General features: G+C 39.5%; 1 protein-coding gene across 2 annotated transcripts; it reads right to left on the bottom strand.

The window, feature by feature from the left end:
- Positions 1–24464: 24464 nt before the first annotated feature.
- On the bottom strand, positions 24465–26967 carry LOC148022783 (uncharacterized). Of its 2 annotated transcripts, XM_087695719.1 has the most exons (3): positions 26825–26964; positions 26154–26711; positions 24465–25554 (listed from the first exon to the last, which is right to left on the bottom strand). In XM_087695719.1, exons 2-3 carry the CDS (start codon positions 26272–26274, stop codon positions 24521–24523), a joined length of 1155 nt encoding a protein of 384 aa, XP_087551845.1. In that variant the 5' UTR covers positions 26275–26711; positions 26825–26964; the 3' UTR covers positions 24465–24520. The 2 variants fall into 2 exon arrangements, with proteins under 2 accessions (XP_087551845.1, XP_087551844.1); XM_087695718.1 differs by having other exon boundaries at positions 26154–26967.
- Between the last annotated feature and the right edge of the window lie 587 nt (positions 26968–27554).

The following is a 27554-nucleotide window of genomic DNA, read 5'->3' as shown; positions in this document are numbered from 1 at the left end:
TTTCCTTTCTGCAATCCCATTTTGCTGTGGGGTATATCTGCATGTGAACTATCTCTTTATCCCATGAGACCTCAGAAAATCACCGAACTCATTCGAGAGGTACTCTCTCCCTCCATCTGACCTCAAGCACTTTACTTTCAAGCATGTTTCTCTTTCAACTGCAGCCTTGAAAGTTCTAAAGTGCTCAAACACTTCACTCTTTTCCTTCATAAAATATACCCACAGCTTTCTAGAACAATCATCAATGAATGTGACAAAATATGAATTGCCTCCAAGAGATACATTTTGTGTAGGCCCCCAAATGTCTGTATGCACAACATCAAGGATATTTTTGATTACATCTATGTCATGTGAAAAGGGTTGTCTTGCCTGCTTACCAAACTGACATCCTTCGCATACCTTATGAAATTCTGGAACTCTAAATGTAGGCAAACCTGTAACCAACCCTTTGGACTGCATTAATTTTAGCCTTTGTACATTTGCATGTCCAATGCGTTTATGCCAAATTTCAATATCTGCAACAACACCTTGTCCTTTAGCATACATAGCAGCATTCATAGTAGGAATTCCAGCATCCAGAGTAAACATATGTCCAACTCTACTTCCCTTTGCTACCAACCTGCACTTGTCATTGAAGTCTTCTATAAAGCAGCCCTTTGCATTAAATCTGACTTGTAGCCCTTGCTCTACCATTTGACTGAGTGACACCAAGTTTTTTGTAATAGATGGCACATGTAATACATCTGAAAGACTCTTTGTCTTACCATCATGCAAGGACAAGGGAACTTTTCTAATATGTAAAATTGGGTGGCATGAATCATCACCCGTCTGCACATAACCTGCATTTTGCAAATCCTGCATCTCTCCAAACCATTCTGCATGGCTGGTTATATGATTGGATGCACCTAAATCAACATACCAAACATCATCATGTGTTCCCTTTCCTGTAACAGCATTCATCATATGCTGCATAACAAATAAACGTTCATTTTTGTCTTCATTTTGTCGTGAAGACGATGCATAGTCTCCTTGCTGCAACTTACCACTGCGAATATCATCTTTCTTAGCATAACATTGGGCTCCAGTATGACCTGTTTTGCCACAGTAGTGACACACAATATGAGAGTTGTTAGAGCCTTTGTTCTGCCATCCACCTCTTCCTCTAAAGCTCCCCCTGCCTCTACAGTTACCACGACCTCCTGAAACCTGCATATCGCCAAATTGTTGATTCAATCTGTTTTGCTGGTTGTCACTACCACGTCCTGTACCATGGCCTCTTGAAGAGAACCTGCCACGTCCCCTTCCTGAATTGGAGTAGAAATCTTGGACATGTTCACCACTCCTTTCAGATGTCTCACTCTGCATGTTGATCTCTTTAGTGATCATAAGGGAGACCAACTCATCGAAATCTAGAAATGGCTTTCTGACATATACGGAAGTTACAAAAGACTTCCAAGCCTTTTCATTGTTAAGTCCACCCATGGTAGACGACACCAAATCATCATCATCGGGCATTGCATCAATCGTTGCCAAGGCATCTGCAATGCTCCTTACCTTCAATGCATACTCATTGATAGACATCTTCCCTTTCTTCAATGTATTCAACTCTTGCTTGAGTTGAATCTTTCATGCCTTTGTATTTACAGAAAACATACTTTCAAGTATGGTCCAAGCTACATATGAATTCTCTGCATTTCTAATATATCTCAGCATATTATTGTCAATTACTGTAGATAACCAATACACGACCTTTTTATCTTTTGCATTCCATTCTTTCTGTGCCTTTGTCTCTTCTGCAGTTGGAGGATCACTCACCTCCGGCTCCTTTTCTTCACCTGAAACAAACTCGTAGAGGCCTTTTCTAATAAGGAAGTTCGTGACACGGAACTTCCATGAAGGGTAGTTGTTCTTGTCGAGCTTCTCAAAGATGGGGCTTCCATTGTTCTCTGCCATTATCACAAAATTAATACCAAACAGCAAGCAAATCTTCTGCAACCCTCGACCTGTAGTGCACAACAATACACCAGACAGCCTTTTTCACTGTCTGCTCAACAATACATGCAATCTACAACCTGTTTGCAGATAAACCTTGTGTTTACTCACTGGTAAACACCTTTAAACTTACAGATCTGAAATTTGTAACCTGCGCACTCACTTTCGGTCAATACAGTCGAAGTCATAGTGTACCCTAAAACTGTTGTCCGCAACCTTGCGGCTCTAAAACGGGCCCTGAAACGGCCTCAGATGCCCAAAATAGCTGCGAATTAAGCCCTTAAGGGCTTTCCTATAGCATACACAGTGCTCTTCGTACACACCAAATCTCACTGCAATCTGAAATTTTTGCTCTGCCTTGCTTCCGGTGCCTCCACAGGCACTATCCAAGAGAAAGAGTGGAAGGATGGGAGAGCTTCTTACCCGTGGCTTGCTTGCTTGAACCTTGCTTCTTCTCCTTCGCTTCAGCCTTCGAAATCAGCCTCTCTCAGTGGCGCGGCTCTGATACCATGTCAAGAATCGTGTGGTGGGGGGACTTGCTTGAGATGATACGTTGAACACACACATAATGCACAAGGAGAAGCTCACTCAAGAGACAAGAAGAGAGATGGAGGCCAAAATGTTTTCTTGCTGATTTCTTCTTCTTCTTCCACACACTTTTCAATGTATACAAAGTATAGATAAGATACAACATAAAGAAAAGTGGCCTACTAAGTCAAACAATGCATAACCGACTACATTAGTCGATTGGCTCTATAACTATGCCAGCTGTAAATAGGTGTAACAACCTGAATATAATAAGTAATGAGTCAGTGGCCATGTGAGAGGCATAATGACCACCGACATGCTAAGTGTAGATGTGTGGACCCATCTAACCAGGCGGTCCATCATCAATGTCCGCATGTGTTGAGCTTGTCATCTCAACAAAAGGGCTACATGCAAAGCCATCCATTCCTTAGCAAATCTCTTAGGCCCTCTAGAAATGTAACTATTATTGAAGGGCACCATGATGATGTCTAGTGTGCTCCCTCCCAATGTATCTCCAAAAAAAAAAGGAGAGAAGAAAAATAAAAATAAAAATAAATGAGAAAATAAAGAAAAGACCCACATGAAGTAAAAGGAAAGGAACAAAGTGCTTTCCCATGTAATATCAAAGTGCCACAAATGTTGCACCTAAGGATTCTCAAGTTAGGTACATCTAGTGGCCTCAGTTGGTCGGCTCCATGCCCTAATCCCCTAGCCCTCACTATCCCCCCACTTCACAGTTAGGGCACATCAAGGGCATGACACAGCTATGGTTAGACCTTTTGCCCTAAGTCACACCCATAGCACCTCCCATCATACATAAACAGGTTCCTCAAGTGTAGGACAATACCACAGGCTTCCTTGAGGTTCGACCTAACTCCTAGCTTCAATGGCAGGGATACCCCGCACTGTATGGTGAGATAGGTACACCTCCAAGTAGCGCATTCCCTTTCCCTTTTTAGGTACAGTTTTCGACAAGCCATAATCAACCATCAACTTTGGAGGCCCCTGTTACCAACTCAATCTACTCTCGGCCTCCACAACCTCATATTCATTTTGTGAGGCTTCTTCTCCACGTCCAACCCCCATGAAGCTCCATCATCAACCCACATGGCAGCCCTTAAACCACCCAAGCCCTCATCAACAAGTGCTAGTAAGTGCCATCATGGGACTGGCACTCAGACTAGGAGGGGGTAATGTTAATCCCAGTGCAAAGAAAGCAAAAAGAAAATCCAAAAGACACAGGGAAAAGTGAAAAAAAAAGGTCTGAGTGAAGAAATAGGAGAAAAAAAGGCCAGAAGCACAAGGACAACCTTAAAAGTTCAAGGTAAGTGCAAAAGAGGGAAGGCGCATTTTAAATACAAAGATGCACCCTAAATTTTTGTAAGAGAGTGCCATGCTCAATCGTGTGCAATTTGTAAATGTAGACGGGCATGGGTAAAGACACAATGTAAATAGGAAGGGTATAGAAAAAGAGGATCTAGGCTAAAATGGCCAGTCATGTAAAAAAGGGGATGGGTGCCCAAAGGGGATTAGGGCTTGTATAAAAAGCAAAGAGTAAACAAAGAAGCTCATTCTTGTGTGTGGCCAAAACTAGCTCTCTTCTTCTCTTCTTCTTCTTCTTGTTCTTTCTTGTTCTTATGCTTGAGAGAGAGAGAGTAAGGGAGTGAGTGTGTGAGGGTGAGTAACTATGGTGGAGAAGCTCTCCATCTTCTCCTCTCTTCTTCTTCTTCTTCTTCTGTTCTCTTCTCTTCACTTATCTCACGTGTAGCAATGGAGCTTAGAGCTTGAGGATCGAGCTTTCTTGGGTTTGCACCTTGGATCATGGAGCTACCACAATGCTTGAGGGAGGAGGCAACTTGATCAAGCATCGAGATAAGATCGTTATACTTGTAGGTGTAAGAGTGTGCGCGACTATGTAAGAGGTATCCATTGCACTTGGCTTGAAATGCTTGAATCAATAAGTGGTCCATGGGTCTTGACAGTTGAGCAAGAGCTCCCATAAGCACAGAGTGGAAGCAAGAGCTATGGTGGAAGAAGCAAGAGGAAATGGGAGAGAGAGAGAGAGAGAGAGAGAGAGAGAAGATTTGGGAACTCTGATAGTCACAATGTGTGATCATATATTCAAATGTCACTAAAAGAAAAAAGAATTGAGTGATAGTGATGGGTGTCCGCCACCTACAGCATAAAGGTGTGTAGGTAACTAATATACGGTGCGGGTATTGTTAGTGTACCTAATACATAGACGGCTAGACATAGGCACCTTTATCCCGAATAACCTCCCACTTAAAGACAAATGTGCCCCTAGTGAGGAGAGAATAAGAAAAAAGTGAAAAAGGACAAATGTACATAAGTACAACAAGATGAGGAAAAACATCATCTCATCCAATGCCTACCAACTTACTAAGGAAGGCAAAATGCTCCATTGAGAGACTTTTAGTTAGCAGCTTTGCAAGATTTTGGTAAGTTGAGATCTTGACGAGCTCAATGGACTTGTCCTCAATAACCTCTCAAATAAAATGGTAATGCACCTTAATATGTTTGGTATTTGCATGGAAGACCGAATTCTTAGCCAACTGAATAGCACTCATAGAATCCAAATGTAGTATAGGGACCTCATCTAGTAATGCCAAGGTCTGCACCAGAAGGCCTAGCCAAAGGGCCTCCTTACAAGCCTCAATGGTAGCTCAAATATACTTTGCCTCTATAGTAGATAGGGTTGTACATTTTTGCACCCTGGACATCAAAGAAAAAACACCTCTAGCAAAGGTGAAGTCATAGCCAGAGGTAGACTTCCTGCTGTCTACATGTCTTACATAATTAGAGTTAGTGTACCCCACGACTCCTATATCCTAGCCACCATAACAGATACACATAGTGGTTCTACCCTTCAGGTACCTCATGATACCTTTGACGGCATCCCAATGTCATCAGACAGGTAGAGCCATATAGCATACCACCACTTCCACCGCAAATGCCATGTCAGGATGAGTGGCTATCATGGCATACATCAAACTACCCACTACAGATTGCATAAGAAATCTTTGACATCTCATCCTTGTCATCATTAGATTGTGGGCAATCAGCCTGACTAATCTTCACATTAGAAGGTAAATGACAACCAATAGGCTTAACATCTTGTAGATGAAACTGCTCATGGGCCTTTTGGATGTACTCTTTCTATAACAACTAAAGGAGCCCCTTAGAGTGATCGTGCATAATGCACGTCCCAATAATATGTGAGGTATATTCCATGTTCTTCATCTCAAAGCTATTTTTAAACTAACCTTTTACCAAGGCATCTAGCTCATCATGATTGCTCCTCAAGGAGTCCCCCTCTTTAGAACATGTAAGATACCATGTGAGTTCAAAAGAAAGGGTATTATATTTGGTAAAATTTACAATAGTATATTTACAAAATAGACTTTAAATAACAATTTGTATAAAATCTATAAGTTAAGTAAAGTAAAAGGGTCATTTTGAGACCTTATAACATGTAAAGAAAGAGTATTTATTAATATCCTTTAAATGCATATTATATAGATGATTTCTTATAGGTGAACCCTTGGGGAGCACTTCTATCAATCAACATATCATCCACATAGAGGATCAAAATCATAAGGTTGTCATCACGAGTCTTCTTCGTGTATAAATATGGATCCATATCACTATCAGAATATCCTTGTGAATGGATAAAAGCATAAAATTTGTAGTACCATTCTCTAGGTGCTTGCTTAAGACCATAAAGACTCGTTGTCAATCTGCACACTAGGTGGTCCTTACCAGGTTCTACAAAGCCCATAGGCTGCTCCTTGTAAATCTCATCATGCAAGTCCCCATGAAGAAAAGCAAATTTGATATAAATTTTTTTATAAATATCCAAGTCAAATTGAGCAAGTAAAGCCAATACCAAACATAGAATAGTCATTCACATTATAAGAAAATACTTCATCAAAGCTCACACCATATTCCTGCTTGAAATCCTTAGCAACCAAATTGTCCTTGTATGCTGGCTTAGCACCGGTGTCTAGGGGTGCTTTTCAACTTGTACATGCACTTGCATGGAAAAGAATATTTTTCATTAGGAAAAGGAATCAAGTCCCACGTATGAGTTTTCTACAGTGAGTCATACTCTGACAGTGTGAGCCTCTCCCAAGAGTGACTATCGTCTCTGCACATGGTCTCATTATAACTAAGAGTCTCACTAGCATTTGTCACCATAATATAATCCATAGAGGGCTCAAACCATGTAGGTTGTCTTCACTCTCTATTAGATTTCCTCAAAACATGCTATGGAGCATGTACATCCAGTGGAGTATCAAGGACCTAGGCCACTAGAGCATGAGTGGTTTTTGCAAAATCTTTCTAGCTCGCTATATAATAGTAGGAGGCTCATCCTGAAATATCACCCTACGTATCTCAACGACATGCTCAAGATACTTATGCATTTTCTTCTCATGGAAAACAACATCATGGCTACGGATAACCTTTTGAGCCTGTGGATCCCATACTCACCCCTATTATTTGACGTGAGGCATTTTAGCCTATACCCAAACTAGTTCTCAACCAAAGCAAGCCAGTGCTAAAATGTAGCCAAGACTTCCAAGTTTTTCTTAATAGAGTATGCCCAGACCTTATATGTATAGTCATCAATTAATGTAACAAAATACTTCACACCACCTAATGACTTTCAAGGCATGGAACCATAATATAGATCTAAATGAAAAAGAGACAAAGGCTCATCCATGCTCATCATACCAGACGTTTTATGCATATTACGTGTCTGCTTGTGATATAAACAATAATCACAAGACTCAAATCACTTAAAGTCAAGGGACGGAAGATACTTCAAATGGATAAGCATTTTCATTCTGTTCAAGGACATATGCAAGATGACGATGCCAACAAGGAGATACATGTGGAACTGCATCCATTGCCAAAACATGATAAACTAACCCAGATACAAGAAAGGGGTAGAGAATATTGGACTTAGCACCATGTGTAATAACAAGATTTCCACGGATAATCTTCCATGAGGAATCACCAAAAGAAACTACATAACCTATATTATCCAAAGTGCCAGCAGAGATAAGAACACTATATTAGAGAAACCAAGTTTCACTTTCAAATTAGAAATAAAGATTTGACCATGTGGCTAAATCTTAATCTATTGTTTGAATATGGAAATTGGTACTTTTGCCTATATAGTATTTAGAAGAAATTTCTTTTTCAAGGAAGGGGGTAATAATTTGACCATGTGACCAAATATTGACCATCCTATAAATTCCCAAAGTATATGAAAATTCCCAAACTTCCTAATATAGTGTTTAAGGCTCTTTGTGAGATCTGAGACATGACATACATTATGAAGAGTACTTTCTACTTGAACCAAACTGCAACTAGACATCACTAATACCAACAATCTCTAATGCCAGAGGACATTACCCAAACCGACAAACCTAGTCATACTACAATAGGAGTGGACCCACTCTCTAAGAGGGGTCACATGAAAGGAATCCCCTAAATATATTAGCCAACACTGAGTATATCCTAACAAAGCATTAGTCAGCTGTGAGGTATCAAGAGAAGAAACTACTAGTATAAAATCATCATCAAATTTAGTCTGCATGATATTAATCTCTTCAATCTTAATGCTAGACTTGCTAGGGACAATGTTGTGCAATTGGAAAGACTTTAATATAGAAATGGTTCAAGTATTTGTATCCCCTATGGAAAAAGAGTGATTGACACAATGATGGTACACTCTTGACCAACTCAATCTCACTGTATGGGAGTTCATAAATCAATTTATAAACTTGACTATGTATGTGGAGAGTATTAGTGATGATGCAAAATTGCACAAGTACATCTATGGGTTAGTATCCATGGATGTCATGGTACAAAATCCTTCTAGCTTATTTGATACAATTAAATTGGATGAAAGATATGCAAGAAAGTACTGTAAACATGAGAATTCTTAGCAAGGTTATGGACATCTCTGCATCCCATTGAGGTCAACCCCATATGGGGGTGTTTTTAGAGGCAACCCCATAGCTAGCAGAAGTCCCAAAATACCTACTTACCCCTCCATCCATACTAAAATAAAACAATGTACTTTTGGGATAGCCCTTGGCTCTAATAGTGATAGTAAATAGGGTGAACATAGATCTTGAATGGCATTAGCCTCAAATAGTCCAAATGGTAAAAAATTCATCCCCCCAAATGTTATGAAGGAGCAAAAAGAAAAAGGCCTATGTTTTAAATGTGGTGACAAGTATACGACTGACATGCCTCAAAATGCCCTTATAAGACAACTAAGGTCAAAGTTCATAGCATGTGTGTGATGGAAGATTGGAGCAATGATGAGGAGGAATTACATGCTAAAAATGATGAGTATGCTGAGGATTTGGACCAAGAGTAGTTCTATGATCCATAGGATGGGTTTCCCTTTTATCTAGGCACTTACCCATCCCATGCTCTTGGTTTCATCACCCCTACTACACCCCACCTGACTACCACCACCCTTTGCTCCATCTCCTTAGATTCTTGGATTGGCTCTAGGAGCCCAGGCACTCTACACATTCAAGGTAGTATTAATGGAAAGTATGTATTTATCATTGTGGATAGTGGTAGTACTCATAGGTTTGTCAATAGATTATCCATTGATCGATTAAAATGCATTGCTATGGAATTATAGTACCCCCTAAAAGTTCAGGTATCAAATAGTAAAGAACAAATCATCACACATGTATGCTCCAAAGTTCCCCTATGCTTGGTTGAAAGTTATGTGGCATCAGTTGATCTAATCGCATTAGACATGGGCCCCATTGATGTTGTCTTGGATTGTGGCTAGCTGAAACAATTGGGTAAAATTTCTATGGACTTCTCTCATCTCTACATGGAGTTTATGATGCATGGACAACTCATCTACTTAGAGGGTTTTTGGCTAATTACAACAAAGCAACTCAAAAGGGAGTTTAATAAATGTTCACAGATCTTTGTCTTGCACTTGAATACAAAAAATTGAGATCAATCCTCCAAGATGTCTCAATATTAAGCCTTGAAGCCTTTACTTGAGGAGTATAATGATTTATTTCAAATGCCTATAGCCCTTTCCCCTAAGAGGCAAGTGGATCACCCACTTGATTTAGAGCCCCATTCCAAGCTAGTGAACAAGTCACCTTATAGACTCTCCAAGTGTGAATGTGAAGAAGTTGCAAAAGCAATTCAAAGAGTTACTTAAGATTGGTTTTATTGAATTGAGTTCCTCCCCTTACGCATCTCTAGTCCTGCTAGTCAAGAAGAAAGATGACTCTTTTTGCATGTGCATTGACTATAGGGACTTGAACAAGATCATTGTTAAGAACTAGTATTCCATCCATCGAATTGATGACTTGCTGATGAGTTGAAAGGGGTATGGTTCTTCACTAAGATTGATCTGTGCTCTGGCTACCATTAGATATGCATGCAAGAGGGTGATGAGATCAAGACAACTTTTTAGACTGATTGTAGGATTTATCATTTTTTGGTGATACCTTTTGGATTGACTAATGCCCTCACCACATCTCAGAGCCTCATAACACAATATTAGTGAGTTTGGGAATCTCCCAATTCCTATTTTTTGAATACTAGAAAGGTGGCACCCGGATAATATGCCTATAAGTCTCTCAAAACCATATGATATGACCTATCATTGGAAAGCACTTGAAAAATGGAATCTATTGAGCTATAGAGCACTTGATTTGGAGTTATATTGTTTAAGTTATGACAAATCCAAAGATTTGACCACATGTCCCAAACTTATGGGAAATTCCCATATTCCCCAATATGGTGTTTCATGAATAAAATCCTACACCCCTTCATGTTAAAGTTGGTGCTCATTTTTTTTAATGACATTCTCATTTACAAAAAATCATAAGAGGAGTACTTGGCACATATTAGAAGGGTGTTTGATATCTTGAGAGAGTATAGGTTGTTTGCTAAGGAAAGTAAGTGTATATGTATGTAGACATCATTGGAGTACTTCGGGCACATTGTTAGAAAGAATGGCATACATGGTGACCCTAAAAAGGTGCAATGTGTAAAGGACTGGCCCACACCATCCACCACTACTTCATTACATGGTTTCCTTGGTCTCTGTTCATTTTATAGACACTTCATCAAGCATTATGCCACCATTGTAGCACCTTTGACCGATCGGTTAAAGAAGGAATCATTTTTTTGGGATGCTTTTGTTGAGTGCATCTTTACACAGTTGAAGGAAATGCTTACTTTAGCCCCCATCCTCGTATGCCATGACTTCCCCAAGGAGTTCACCATTTAGTGTGATGCCAGTGGTGGTTGAGGTATTGGTGCTATATTACTGCAAGAGTATGTTATGATTGCTTTTGAGAGCCGCAAGCTTGATGACAAGCAGATGCAAATGAATGTTTATGACTACGAAATGTTGGCCATTCTCCATGCTATTAAGAAATGGCACCACTACCTATACGACAACTGCTTTTTAGAGCGAAGAGTGACCACCATTGAGATCTCTAGTACTTTATGACTTAGTCTACTTTGACTCCTAAGCAAAGGAGATAGATGACAACCCTACAAAACTATGATTTTGATATCTCTCACACTAGGGGAAAAGATAACATAGTGGTTGATTCACTCTCAGGGATGTAAGCATGCAGAGTGTCTTCTATTTTAGAGTTGCATAGTGATTGGATTGAGGAACTTTAAGATGTCTATTTGTTGGTGGATGAGGACTTCAGTCACATATTTCAGAAATAACAGCATGGGGTAATGGATGAAACCTCCTAATATCAACTCAAACATGGCCTTATTTGGTGCCATGGAAAGATTTTCATCCCCCACACTTCTCCCTTCATATGGAAAATCATGGAAGAGATGCATTCCATGCCAATAGAACAAGCTTGAAAACATGCTTAGACTCATTGGTCTCTTGTAGCCCCTGCCTATTCCTCAAGAGAAATGGACACATATCACTATGGATTTCATTATTGGCCTTTCCATTACCAAGAAAGGATGGAACAATATCGGCCTCTTCCTCACTTTCCTCATTTGTAGAATAGCAGTCTTCATACTCGTCATCCAAATCATCGTATTTTGGCTTGACATCTACCTACCACACTTTTGCCATGATGTACAACACAATTGGGATATGTGGATCTACTTGGCTGAAGTTGCTTATAATAACTCCACCCACTCTAGCATTTGGGTTTATCCTTTTGAGGCATTATATGGTATGAGTTCTCCTCCCTCTACCGTCTTGTTCAATGATACGATCAATCCCCAGAGTAAAGAGGAGTTGGAGTGCATATAGGCCCTACTTTGATAATGTAAAGTGAATCTTCAGAAGGCATAAGACTACATGAAACTTTATACTGATGAGAAAGAAAGGCATTTAGATTTCGCGGAGGGAGAGCTGGTCCTCTTGAAAGTGCCTAAGTCCCACTACTCCATTCTCAAGGAGGGCAACAATAATAAGTTGGCCTACCATTTCTATGGTCTCTATCGAATCCTCAAGAGAGTTAGTGACTTGGCTTATCTATTAGAGCTCCCCACCACCACCAATATTCACAATGTGTGCCATGTCAGCTAGCTGAAGCCTTTCATTGGCACCTCGCTGGACTATGTGGAAGAGCTACCTCCCATAGACGAAGAAGGCATCATTCTATATATTCCTCGGGCAATTGTTGGGCAGTGAGATAAGCACTTGAGATATCAATTTATCAAGGAATACCTCATCAAATGGAAAGGCCTACCCTTGGAAGAAAACTCATGGCACCCAACCACCATTGTGGGGATGAGTTTTCTCACCTCTAAGTGGCCCAATGGGTAAAAGACTAGCTGGTTATATCCCTTTTGACCCCATACTACCTACAAATTGTACATTGTTTTAGAATAGTTTTATACCTACCTAAATTATAGCCTTGTGCTCCCTACATGGATTGAGAGTGCTTGTCATAAGCTTCGTTTCAACATGTGGCACGCTCCATTTGGAGTAGCCCATCAAAAGTTATAGTAGATTTACCTCAGTAGGTCTGTAGTGGACAGCATGTTGTCCCTAGTCTTCACCCACTCTTCTCATTGTAATGTGGATTGTGGATTAGAGTAGTACTCTGCACCCCCACTTCTGTGCCACTTTGTGAAGTCCCTCTAGTTGTCATTTGTTTTTTAGGACAAAAACTTGTTGAGATATCAAGCTCCACTCGTGATATGCCAGGGTGACCATTGTGCATTTATGTCACCGACTTGTTAGCTGTAGATGCGGTTGGTACACCGCCCATGAATAATAGCTAGATGACAGCTATCCTTATCTACTCTAGTTCGTGGCTCAGTTAGTATGCCACCTTAGTTAGTTGAGTTTGGTTTGAGACCCATATATAGGGTTCTTCTATTTCTATGTACTAGAGTTCTTTTTAGCTTACACAACTAAGAAGAGGAAAACTATTTTCAGCCTCCACCTGTGTATGTATTCCCCCATTGTGCAAGCAAGAAAGCTACAAGTGAGACTCCTTCCTTCTCTCCCACAATCTTGACATGGTATCAGAGCCTTGTTCGTGGTAAGGAGCTCAAGAAAGCAAACCAAGTTCGCGGTGTTCTGGTAAGAGGACCAGTGTTGCTTTCATTTTTCTGTTTTGGGTGCAAGTCTCTGTAGGTAGCACAGCCGGAAAGTGCAAGAGTGCATTGTCTCAGATTGAGACGCCCTTCGCGGTGTAGCAAGAGGGCAGTATATGCTGCGGGATGGGGCTTTAGCCCTCGGTTGCTCTGTTTTTTTTATTTGAGGCCATTTCGAGGCCTGTTTTGGAGGCGAAAGTTTTCTGCATGCACTCAGGAAAAGACCCAGTTGTATGCTGTGCGACCACTATTCTACAGGTCAGTGAAAAGTTACTGTAGAAATTGCATCGTATGCATGTGCGCAGAGACATTGGGAGTTACAAAATCATCCTTGTTGCCTGTTGATGCAAAATCGTCACTAGAAAGTGACTGTGTGGTCAAATACCACTTTTATCAGTTTTGCAGATTTGCCCTTGTGAGGCTGAAGTTGTGTTCTTTGTAGTGACATAATTTTTTGCAGTGTTCTGTAATGGCGTCTGATTCTCTTTCACAGATTGTCACTGAAAAGCTTAACAAGAACAACTTCCAAGCATGGAAGTTTAGAATGACGAATTTCCTTATGGGAAAAGGATATTGGGAATTCATTGCACGAAATGAAGAAGAACCAGTTCTTCTTGATGTTCTCAATCAACAGCAAATGCAGGCATTTAAAGCATGGCATGAGAGAGCCAAGAAAGTTATGTACTGACTGTCTATCAGCATTTCAGACTCTATGATTGTGCATATTCAAGATGCAAGTACGCCAAAGGAGGCATGGGATACTTTGTCAAAAATGTATAGCACAAATACGCAAGCCAGGAAAATGCAGCTCAAGCAAGAGTTGCACAATGTGCAAAGAGAAAATATGAGCATCAATGACTACCACATGAAGGTGAAGAAGATTGCAGATGCACTTGCTTCCATTGGGTCGCCAATGGAAGATGATGATTTAGTTTCTGTGACCTTGAATGGTCTAGGAAAGGATTATGCACAGTTTCGAACATCCATTTCCATCTGTGAAAGATTTTCTGATTTTGAGGAGTTGATTGCTCTTCTAATTTCTGAGGAATAGAGAAATGGTGGTGCATCTTCTTCAGGAGGAACTTCAAAAGAAGTTGTATTCTACTCAAATGCTGGAAGAGGTAGAGGCAGAGGTAGAGGAGGCCGATATGGAGGCCGTGGTAGAAATCAGAATAAGCAGCAAACTCAAGAAAACCAGTCCTATGGAGGAGGACGTGGTAACTCTAGAGGCAGGAGGAGCCAAAGAGGTCATGGTGGATGGCAAAGAGGGCAAAATGCAAACAGCAATGTTGAATGCTACTACTGTGGTAAAATGGGTCATATGGCTAAAGACTGCTATAAAAAGCAGAATGACATCATGAATGGAAAACTGCAACAAGGGAATTATGCATCTTCTAGTAGACAGGGTGATGACAGAAATGAGCATTTGTTTATGGTGCAGCACATGACCAATTCTGTGACACGTGCAGAAGCAAGTAACGATGTGTGGTATGTTGACTCAGGTGCATCAAACCACATGACAGGTCATGCAGAATGGATGCATGATGCAAGGAAAATGGAAAAACCAGGATTTGTGGAGACTGGTGATGATACTGCACATCCTATTGTGCAGATTGGAAATATTCATTTGTCTATGCAGGATGGGAAAAAGAAATACCTGTCGGATGTATTTCATGTCCTGAATATCACCAAGAACCTGGTTTCTATTGGTCAAATGGTTGAGCAGGGCTTGCAGGCCAGATTTAATTCCCATGGATGCTTTGTTGAGGATATGAAAAATAAAGGTCGCTTGATAGCAAAAGGAAAGAAGAAGGGAAGAATGTTTACATTGGATGCAGACATGCCTGAATTGAGTGCAGCAATGTTTGCACATGGGACCGGTGTAGTTGCAGATATTGATATCTGGCATAAACGCATTGGTCATGTTAATGTACAGCAACTTAAATCAATGCAAGCCCAAAACATTGTTGTAGGGTTGCCTAAATTCAAGGTGGCAGAAATGCATAAGGTATGTGAAGCCTGTCAGTTTGGAAAACATGCAAGGAAACCATTTCCTAGACATGTTCAAGAGGGTAAGAAGCCATTGGAACTAATCCACTCTGATGTATGGACTACTAAAGCTGCATATCTTGGAGGCTGTCATTATTTTGTCACTTTTATTTATGACTATAGCAGAAAAGTTTGGGTGTATTTTATGAAAAAGAAAAGTGAAGTTTTTGGGCATTTCAAAATTCTTAACGCTATGGTTGAAAAAGAAACAGGCCTGCAAATAAAATGCCTAAGGTCAGATGGAGGGGGAGAGTACCTCTCAAATGAGTTTGCAAGGTTCCTGCAGGAGCATGGCATAAAGTAACAATATTCATGCAGTCATACCCCACAACAAAATGGAATTGCAGAAAGAAAAAAGAGACATATTGGAGAGGTATCTCGTGCCATGCTCAATGAAAAAGACTTGCCAGATTTTTATTGGGCTGAAGCAGTTGCTACAGCAGTCTACATAATGAACAAGACTCCCACTGCAGCAATACATGGGATGACTCCAGAGGAGAAGTATACTGGTAGGAAACCAGATATTTCTCATTTGAAAATTTTTGGCTGGATTGCCTATGTTCATGTGCTAGATGAGTTGAGATCCAAGTTGGATCCAAAAGCTGAGAAGTGCATCTTTATTGGTTACTCTCTGCAACAGAAAGGGTATAGATGCTATAACCCTTCTACTTGTAAGTTTACAGTGAGCAGAGATGTTGTTTTTGATGAGATGAGTAGCTAGTATAAACCAGTAAATGTGATTGATGATGTAAATGTACAAAATGGTAATGTTTCACAGAATTCACAACAGCAGTCACAAAATATTAGTGGACATGGAGCGTCCTCTAGCAGTGGTTCACATTCTTCACCATGGACAGGCAGATTGAGATCAGGAGAATCTCCTCAAAACAATGCAGATAGTGGTATGCAGGTTTCACAAAAAGGAAAAGAGAAGGTAGATCAGCCCATGTTTGATGTGAATGCAGGTCACTCTTATGTGGATGGTGAATCCAGTGGCTCAGAACAGAGCATTGATTATGAGTTGGGTATTCCTTCTATTGTTACACCTGGAGTAAGGAAAACTAGGGATGTTTTGAGAGCACCTGGGAGTGAACCTACTTTGCGTAGGTCTACCAGAGCTAGGTATCCTGTGGATAGGCTGAAATATGATGGATTTACAGTCATTCACTATGCCTATATGGTCAAAGTGATACAGGAACCAGAACCCACTTCTTTTGAGCAAGCCATGGGAAAAGAAAAATGGGAGAAAGCTATGGATGAAGAAATGGATGCCTTGGAAGCAAATGCTACATGGGAATTGGTACCTTTGCCTAAAGATAAGAATGCAATTGGTTGTAAGTGGGTTTATAAGGTGACACACAATGCAGATGGTTCTGTGAATAGATACAAGGCAAGATTAGTAGTCAAGGGGTATGCACAAACATATGGCATTGATTATGAAGAAACATTCAGTCCAGTTGCAAGGATGGCAACCTTAAGAGCAGTCATTGCTATGGCTGCATCAAAGGGATGGTCTTTACATCAGATGGATGTAAAGAATACCTTCTTGCATGGTGATTTGCAAGAAGAGGTCTATATGGAGCAGCCACCAGGTTATGTGCATGCTGTTCATCCTGAGTTTATTTGCAGGTTGAAGAAAGCCTTGTATGGCTTAAAGCAAGCACCTAGAGCATGGTCTGACAAGATAGGACAGTATCTTGTCACTATTGGCTTTCAGATTTCCAAGGCAGATTTCTCACTTTATGTGAGAAAAACAGAGAAAGGTATTATGCTACTTGTCATTTATGTTGATGATTTGATTATGACAGGTGACAGTGATGAAGATATCCTTCATGTGAAAATGCTATTGAAGCAGAAGTTTGAGATGAAGGATTTGGGAGAGCTTCGTTATTTCTTGGGCATTGAGGTGATTAGATCACCAAGTGGGATATGGCTCTTACAGAGGAAATATGGATTGGACATGCTGTCCAAATATGGGATGACAGGTTGTAAGCCTATTTCAGTTCCTTTGGAGCAGAATGTGAAGCTGAGCGCAGATGCATGTGAGCTTTTGGAAGACCCTACTATGTATAGACGCATAGTAGGAAGTTTGATTTATATGACTATTACCAAGCCAGATTTGAGCTATGCTGTTGGATTGGTAAGTCAGTTTATGCAAGATCCAAGGAAACCGCATTTGGATGCGGCTAGACACATACTTAGGTATGTGAAGTCCATGTTGCAGTATGGACTACTTTATGAGACTGGGGTTCAGATACAATTGCACGGATATACTGATGCTGATTGGGCTGGTAGTATTTCTGATAGACAATCTACCAATGGATATGTGTTCTCTTTTGGGAGTGCTACAGTCACTTGGAGCAACAAGAAACAGCCTACAGTTGCCTTGTCGAGCACAGAGGCTGAGTACAGGGGTGCAGCAATGGCTGTATGCGAGGTAGCTTGGTTGCATAAGCTACTTTATGATATGCATCAGTCTACAGATGGGCCAATTGTCATTTATTGCGACAACATGAGTAGTATACACTTGGCAAATAACCTAGTCTATCATGCTAGAACAAAGCACTTTGAGGTGCATTATCACTATGTATGGGAGAGGGTTTTACTAGGTCTTATTGATCTAGTTTATGTCAGCACAAAGGATCAGGTAGCTGACATATTTACGAAGGCATTGGGCGCAGAGAAGCTGCGCAAGTTCAGAGACCTACTTGGTGTGCAGGAATTGGGATTGAGCTCGAGGGGGAGTGTTGAGATATCGAGCTCCACTCGTGATATGCCAGGGTGACCGTTATGCATTTATGTCACCGACTTGTTAGCTGTAGATGCGGTTGGTACACCGCCCATGAATAATAGCTAGATGATAGCTATCCTTATCTACTCTAGTTCATGGCTCAGTTAGTATGCCACCTTAGTTAGTTGAGTTTGGTTTGAGACCCATATATAGGGTTCTTCTATTTCTATGTACTAGAGTTCTTTTTGGCTTACACAACTAAGAAGAGGAAAACTGTTTTCAGCCTCCACCTATGTATGTATTCCCCCATTGTGCAAGCAAGAAAGCTACAAGTGAGACTCCTTCCTTCTCTCCCACAATCGTGACAAAACTTTCAGGGTTGGGATGGAATGTAACGAGTGAGATACATGGGAACTAGGAGTTGGATACCCAGTCACACTGACCAGGGTATATAAGGTGTAAGAGACCTAGTTTAGGGCATCCAGTCATAATCAAAAACAGATTCTTCACCTTCTCCTTCAGGTTCCATTGCTTCCTCCCTCTTTCTCTCCCATTTCTTATCTTTCTCTTTCCTCTTTTAGTCTTTCTCTTTCTTCTTCTTCCCCTGTTTCTCTCTCTTTTGCTCATTCTCCTCTCTCCTCTCAGCTTCATTCATTACAAATTTATCATGTTTTCTACTTAAGATTATTATATTTTTTCATATATAGCATTCACAATTACATCAATATACATTGATAAGTCTTTAAACATGTCAAATTTGAAGAAATTGTCTCATTCTTCATCAAACCCTTTGGTGCACAAAAGAGCAATTCGAGATTGTCAGATTGTCACCCTATGTGACATAAGGTCTGGGTCAATTTCAAACTTATATTTTTATCTATTTACTCTATTCCTGTAATTTCTTTTCTCGTTTAAGTAGAAATGTAGATCCTAAAGGAGAAGAAGATAGCAACCACACCATTTGGTTATATAGAGTCTCTAGAAGATCTAGAAATTGGATATAAGATAGAAGTTGATATAGAATGCTCAAAGGATCATAAATCTTAATCATATTGTAAAAGAAATTATTAGGAAAGAGAAATATTTAATTAAGTTGTCATTTATGATGAAAAATTCTCATAGGACCCTATCATATTGGTCAATTATATTGGAGAAGAAATTGTTTATAAAGAGCAATCTCTACCTAAGTCATTTTTCTCCTTTATAAAATTGGATGAAATTCTTGCTTTCACAGTTTAGAAAAATCTTCAACATAACACTCATCACATAGCATATGATATTGTCAAATCATGTTGTACTTTCATTAGGAGTTTCAAAGCTTTAAGAAATGGTGGAGATTGAAAAAATTGGTTATAAGATCCAATACTTATACACTACTATTTCACGGAAGTTTCAACATCCAAAGGAGGATTGTAAAGAGAAGGCTATAGAAGCTTCCTCAAGATTTTAGAGCAACATTGAACTATTCATCCTATAAAGTGAAGTATGAATTCTATTTTTTGGTTTGTACCCTTCTTGTCGACTTGGATAATCACGTAGGCATATCTTTTCTCCTTCTTATACTTGGGAATATATTTCTTTAGTTAAATAATTTTAAGAAATTCATAAGCCTTAGGCATGACTATTACATGGATATATTGCATAGCTTTGAGAAATGGAGGACTTTGTGGATCACTTGAATAAGGAAACCTCCTTCCTAGGATTGAAAACCATAAAATACTAACTTAAACTTTCACTTGTTTAATAGGTACTAGTTTATTATGATGATCATTTTCTAGCTAATTTTAGTGGCACAATTTTAAAGATTTATGATACATAGAATTTGATGATCCCATCTTGTCATTCTACATACTTAAAAATTTATAGGAGCAAGGTTATATTTACTAAAAATTATTTTGTTATTAAACACTCTTAACTATAATTTAGGCTTCACAAATTTAAGAAGTGGACATTTCCCATGCTAGTGTATCTATCTTGATTTCTAATTTATTTCGAATCCCCATTTTAAGGCAATGAGAGAGAGAGGGATATATCATGTATAACAAAAAAGGATGAGAAAGCTAAAAATAGCAAAAAGAGAAGTAATGGCTCCTTGAATGCACAAGATAATTGGTGGCCTTGAAGTGCTAGTGCCATGTAACTACATATGAGATTTAGAGAGATTTGTTGTGTCCACACATTCAAAAGGATCTAGATGCATTATTTCATATTCTAACCCTTTTTTAAAAGGGTCTAGCTTGTACTCTATGTATTCTCTCTTTGAATTCAACATGCTACTTTCAACCAAAGAAACACGGTGAGATAGCGTGACATCCCAAAAGAGAGAGAGAGAGAGAGAGAGAGAGAGAGAGAGAGAGAGAGAGTAGATTAGAGTAGAGTAGTTTATTATCATCCACGGAAGGCCAAATTATGACCCATGGGACCTTTTCAGATATACAATGATTCTCCTCCTCATGGTAGGAAAGGGGTAGCTACAGTGAAAGAATAATCAATGCAGCATGGTTCTCCCGAAAGTGTAACATGCGGGTGATGAGAGCCCCTAACTTCGATTTAGGAGTAGTGGTCAAAAACTAGTGAGGTGGCCCTTGTAAAGGGATATCAAAGTCAGCCTATATGTGTGCATATGTTGGGCATGTCATAATCATGTGCTCCTCTAATTCTACACTCTGTAGTCCACACAGCTTGCATAACCTCGTCTCTCTTGCGTGTCCACTACATGCCCTGTCTCGATCAATAAGAGAGAGAGAGAGAGAGAGAGAGAGAGAGAGAGAGAGAGAGAGAGAGAGAGAGAGAGAGAGAGAGAGAGAGAGAGAGAGAGAGAGAGAGAGAGAGAGAGAGATGAAATGAAATATTAATGTCAGCAAAAAGGCCAAAATGACCTATGAGACCATGAGTTACAATCATCTGTATGATGGCATAACTATGTGAAAACAATAAATGAAAATGTAATAAATAGTACAATGCGACTTTTGTAAAAACCATTTAATGTACTTACAGTCACTTAGAAGCTTTTTGATTTTCAAGTTTTGCTTTTTCCTCTTTTTTGCAAGAATGTATGGTCTAAGAAGAACAAAAGTGCTTTGATGATGCTGACGAAGGTTCGTCATCACTATCACCTTGTTAATTGCTTTGTATCCTTGTCTACTTATTGTGGCATTATCATATGCTTCCAAAACTTGCCATGGTTCAACTATGTATTGTAGATCCTTCCACACATCTTTGAATAGGGAGCTTGATTTCAGATCTCTTAGCAAAGTAATAATATCTCCTTTGTTTTGGTGTGTCCTCACTATTTTGGTGTGCTATTCATTTTCTAATATGAAAATTCTTGAAGTCAATATCTTTTATATTCTTTTTCATTCTTCGTTTGAAGCTCCACCCTTTGGTGTCAAATTGTCAAGGCTTTTAAAATGCCTTTATCTAGATTGAAACCAATTGAAGTTAGTGAGGCGTTTAATGTAGCCACTTGATCCTTTCGTAATTCATTTTTTTCCTTGAGCTTCACTATTTCCTCCTCCATTGTTTTTAGCTTTGTATCCATTGCTTGTTGTCCATGCTTTATCTCACAAGTAGAATGATTGTAAGACAAAGAAATTACCTCATATTGTGAGCCTCAGTTATCTATTGAGACTGCAAATTATTACATTGCCCTAATAAGCCATCATTTTCATCTCTAATAAACCTGATTGTATCATGAAGAGTCTAAATTTTGCGTGGTTGACTTCTTAATAGATCTCTAGATATAACCCTTCATTTACTCACAAATCAATGTACTTCTTGCCTTCATATCTTAGCCTTTTGGCTTCAACTTGATTGACAAGAACCTTACGGTTTTTTTCTCTTCATGCGGAATATTTTTCTTTTACAACACTAATAATATTACTCTTATTTTTCATTTGAGCTTATCTATTTGTTTTCAAAGCAAAAACGAGTTGTAGACCTTTAACAATTGAAGATATGGCTATAAGTGAACAATTACAAACAAAAATAGGAACTACTTCAGCATTCCAATTACTTTGGCAAATCCCTAGCTTGTTCATATTCAATTGGCATACCAAGATTTTTTCAATACAACATATGAATACATAAAAAGTACAAGGGCAATATTAAGGAGTCCAAAGGCCTATGACAATGAAAAAGTCTTATTAATTCCTTACAGTAGCATTTGAATTACCTTCATAACTTTCTTTATTCTTTCAATACAATTAGCAAGCCTCTTCCAATGAAGAGCAAGGGCAATAGTAAGAAAGGAGAAAAAATACAAATTTTCTATAATAATGAAAATGACTTCTGAAACCATAACAAATTTGACATTTCAATTACCTTGTCAATTGTCTTACCTCTTCCTATTAGGTTGGGATAACAACTTCTTAGAACAGGACATACGAATACATTAAGAGAGTAAGAGTTCTAAAACCAGTAAAAATGCAAACGAGAATTGTACCTCAAGCTTCTTCCAATGGTGTGGACAAACACAAAGAAAGAGAACAACCAAGAGGAGAAAGAAAACGAAGAAGAGAAGTCAGTATCAAAACAACAAAAGATTTAGAACCTAGAAAAGCAAAAATATGAAAAAAGTTAAGTCTTTAAAAAAGTAAATTGAAAATTTGAAAAATAAGCATTCAAAAGTCGTAATCAAGTTTGTTGGAAAATAGGATTCCATTTTTAAGGTCTTTGTCAAAATCTTTAGGAAGTATACACAAAAGCAAAGGGAAGAGAGAGAAAAAAGAGAGTTCGCACCACTATTTAATGCTGATTCTCCCCCAAATTTAGAGATAAACAAGTAGTTAATAAGGTATCATTCTTATCCTAACTTTATCTAGTTAGGATGTGATTAAAGATTAATCTAAAGTTTTATAAGACCCATTTGGTCTCAAACTTGGCCCTAATGACTTAGGCCTAATAGACTAATGTGAACGATAGCCCAAATAACAACACTAGAAACAATTCAAAGACATTCTATTGCAAGTATATTTTAGCAAAAGAACTAAGACCGAGTATACTCTATATGAAAATCCAATTGCTATATTTGTTGAATTAGTATATCCTCTTTCATTCTTATGTGTGTTCCACCTAGCATGGCCTTATTCACACTTATGTATGCTCAATTAGTACCATGGCCTTGTTTATTCTTATATGCATTCCGCTTAGTCCAGCCTTGCTTTTTACAATCTTTTCCTACAGAGCTTGTCATCTACCATTTGGCTTAGCAGAGAGCCACATGTTGACTTGTCTGAAGTAGGCTTATAACAATGGATCCAAAGCTTGTTTAGGGCAAGTACAAGACGTCTTTACTAGAATCATGCTTTGCTTGCAGCAGCAGCAACACTAACAGGAGGGATCATGGCAACTTGTGAATTAATAGATCACAGATAAGAGTGAACAAGGCTAGTATGTGATGCACCGTAGCTTGCAGCTTGGAATGGGAACTGACTTTCATCATATATGCAGGTTGTAGGGTGCCTATCAAGCATCCAGAAGATGGAGGGTTGGCTATAATACAGTACACATCCCACCCCCCTGCCCCAAATAAACCCACTCACACATCCCTGCATGTCACCACCCACAAACGAGCAAATACATCACCAAAAACAACTATCTGCCCACTTCCTGCAATCAGAGACTGAGTTCAGAGTTTGAATGCATCAGATTATCGTTCTTTTTCTTTGGAGTTCATAAGGTGACAATCAAAGTTTTGGCTTTGCCTTGAGCAATCAATCCAACAAACTTAACTGATGATAACTAATTGCTTGCCCACTTAAACATATCAATCATATAGAAACTTAAATCGATTCTGCCATAAGAGAACACTGTCAGTACATATTCCTAGAAACCCATGAGGAGATTTTGATAACATTGTAATTCATGATGATTATCCTACCAGATAACCTACCATACTAGAAACCCATGAGGAGATTTTGATTACATTGTAAATCATGATGATTATCCTACCAGATAACCTACCATACTAGAAACCCATGAGGAGATTTTTTATTACATTGTAATTCATGATGATTAGATGATTATCCTACCAGATAACCTACCATACATGAAACTATCTGTGAATTTTGGTGAAGCTAGGGAATGTCGTTTTCTGGATCCTACATGTACACAAGTCCATCCATTAAGTTTTCTTCATCAACAAAGTGCTGAAGGAAGCCCCAGCCTCTAGCCATGGACATACCTCAGATGTTGACATCATTTCCACGCATAGACACATTTGCAATTTTGTAGAAAAAGTTTGATGTATTGAGATTCAGAACAAACATAAACGAGATGTTTACAGCATGTTTTGGTTCAGCCAATTTAACGATGTAACTGAGACCTGCAGCCTGTGACTCTTTCCTTCCATGAACGCAGACTCCATGAAAGCATTAACATCATTCAATAAATTTATGAATGTAATTGAAACCTGCAGCTGTGGCTCTTTTTTTTCCATGACCTGTCCTTGAAAGAATAAAATCATTCAGTACTTTTATTCTATTAATTTGAAAAAGAATAAAGATGAACTTTAACAATCCTGTACTGTCCAGGAAAGTAGAAACTATATATGCTTGATTCCACATTCCAACCACTTGCTTTGTGCCAACCTGTCTACACAACCCACTTCCTCTTGCAAAAGCTAACAATATAGACAAACAGCAGCAACACCGGGACCTCGATCAAAGGGCCAATTGTCGCAGCTAGAGCTTCTTGCGAATCGATACCAAAGCTTGCCACTGCTACAGCTATAGCCAACTCAAAGTTGTTGCTGGCTGCAGTAAAGCACTGTGTACAAGCTAATGGATAAGGAATTCTCAAGGCTCTGCAAAGACCCAGAGAAGAGAAGAAAACAATACCAAAATAAAGAAGCAAAGGCACTGCCACCCGAAATACATGACCGATATTGGTCACAATCTGATGTGCCTGAATTGAGAACATTATGAATATGGTGAAGAGAAGGCCGACGAGTGTAAAAGGTCCTATGAGAGGAATGAACTTGGAGTTGTACCATGTACGACCAAAGGAAGGGATAAGAAGAGCTCTAGTCAGGATACCAGCAGCTAGTGGCACACCCAGGAACAGAAGCACGCTCTTCGCGACCACCCATGAGCTGACATGAAAACCATGGCCCCCTGAGACTACTTTCAAATAGAAAAGCGCCACAGGAGTGAAGAGAATTATCTGTAGGATTGAGTTGATGGCCACCAACACGGCGCATAGCTGGCTATCTCCTTCGGCAAGCTCATTCCAAATCAACACCATTGCTATGCATCTAGCAATGCCGACTAGAATCACCCCTGCCCGGTACCCAGGAAGGTCAGGCAAGGTTGCCCATGCCAGCCCTGTCATGAGAGCAGGCCCGACAATCCAGTTTAGAACCATGCTCAATGATAGCATCTTGCCAACTCCAGCCTGTCGAATTACCCTGCCCAAGATCTCATACTGAACCTTGCACAGGACTGGGTACATCATCACCCATAGTCCTATTGCAATGGGTAAAGACACAGATGCTATTTCTGCAACTTGAAGTTTACTCTTGATGCCCTTCACATAGTAGCCAAACACTATTGATACAATCATGTCAATGAGTATCCATACGTAAAGGTACCGATCGAGTACAGAAAGTTTCTTGAATAGCCCTTGAACTGAACAGCAGCAGCAAAATTGAAGTATTGTTAGAAACATCAAACTTGAAGCCAGAATCATGAGCACTCTATCAGCTGCATCCAAACAACAGTCAATGCAATTTTGAACAGTGCTTGTCAAACATGCAAATCAATTGTGAAAACAGATGATCCATATAGTTAGAAAGATACAACAGCCCTTCTGTAAAATATCAACCAGCCTATTTGTCGTGGATGGAAGAAGACATATCTAGTTGCATGGAAAAGCGAAGTTCAAAATGCATCTGGTCACATTCTTCACATCCTTGACAAAGAAAATGGCAGAAAGAAAGTAGAGTATGCTACTTAAAGCTTATCAATCAAATTGCCAAGCCCTAATGCATGGACAGACTGAAGAGCAGAAACATTAACCACTATCCCATTTTTTCCCATCTGAAATTACATGCAAGATGCTGCACATATGACCATTGTTGATTGGCATAGTGCAGCCATGTATCCACATAGATGGGATTGCAAGAATAAATCCGCAGGTACATACAAAGGTATACGAATGAGCACAATATCCTGCTGTTTAAGGTAATCCAAGGTAGCTGAATCTCTTGTTGCAGACATGAACTCACATTGTGTCTGTGATTCTTGACTTGAACTGGATGCTTGTGCTCCATCTAGTTCGCCACTTCTCATATCGATGGCCATGTCAACCTTGCCATTCTCCTGAGTTGAGGCCTTTGCATTGTCCATGGCGATGCCTACTCTCTCAAGACTTCTTTCTGTGAAGGAAAGCACACTCCAAAACACAAGAGATGCTCTGAGATGAGAACCTCCCTGATCCTTCAGGGAATTGATATTCTAAGCACACCCCAAATCACAGAAGACTCTGTGTGATGAGAACCTCACTGATCCTTCAGAAGAGATTGATAAGAAGGTTTGCTGAATTCATATTCTAAGCACACCCCAAATCGCAGGAGATTCTCGCAGATGAGAACCTCACTGATCCTTCAGAAATAGATTGATCAGAGGGTTTGCTGAATTGATATTCTTGTTCCACACTAATGGTAAACAGCTCATCCCTGATGGGTTTTCTTAACCATGACAATGAACTTGAATGGAACATATACTGAGAAGAGAACCGAATGTTCATCTGCCGAAGCTTATGGGGACGATACAACTTCAAAATCCTGTGCAAAGGAGCAAGATCAAGTCAAACGAATGAAGAAGCATTGCCATGGAAGCACTGTACTAATTATCGTTGAAGACATATGAAGGACAGGGAGAGGACTTAGAAGGTTACTGGGTTGATTAATAATTCTTGCTTCAAATTGAGACGAAGACTAGATATGTGAAGAAGATTCAGAGTAAGAAGGAATGGTTACAATATATACATATGTATAGATACGCATAGAGAGAGAGAGAGAGAATCGTTTGTCCGTTCGGACTCCTGATGTCGTCATCTGGACTGTCAGCAAGGCTACCAAATACTGCGTGAGATTATAGATATACGTGATTATATATATACACACATATGCACGTTTGCGCGCACAGGAATACATATATAATATAATACAAGGCAGTCTGGGCAAATGAAAGTGCTGCAAAAATAGGCAAGAGGGATGGTATTTGCCCTATATCCCCCACCTCTTCATCGTCTGCGCATCTAATCAAGACACCCCTAAGGAACTACAGAGAATTATGGCCCATCTAATCAATACACCCCTAAGGAACTATAGAGAATTATGTTCGCTTTTCACCCCAAGCTTATGCATGGAAATAACTCCTCTTGGGAGAAGCCCATAGGTGCCCACAAGGTCTATACCCTATAATGAGAACTTACCTATTTATGGGAGAATTAGCCCATAGATTTCCACTAGGTTTATGGGCTATAATCAAAAGGCCATAGGTTTCCAACGGGTTTGTGGACTATAATCGAAAGAATCTATTCATGGGCCATTTGGTTATTGACAAATGAATGCTTGTTTATTAATAAAAAGCCTAATGGACTCAATGGACAAAGCAAGTTACTT

The sequence above is a fragment of the Lygodium microphyllum genome, chromosome 16, assembly GCF_053477565.2.
Source record: "Lygodium microphyllum isolate KBCC chromosome 16, Lygodium_microphyllum_v1.1.10, whole genome shotgun sequence".
Classification (NCBI taxonomy): domain Eukaryota; kingdom Viridiplantae; phylum Streptophyta; class Polypodiopsida; order Schizaeales; family Lygodiaceae; genus Lygodium; species Lygodium microphyllum.
Note: the sequence above shows the minus strand (reverse complement) of the source record. Positions and strands in the feature narration are given on the sequence as shown.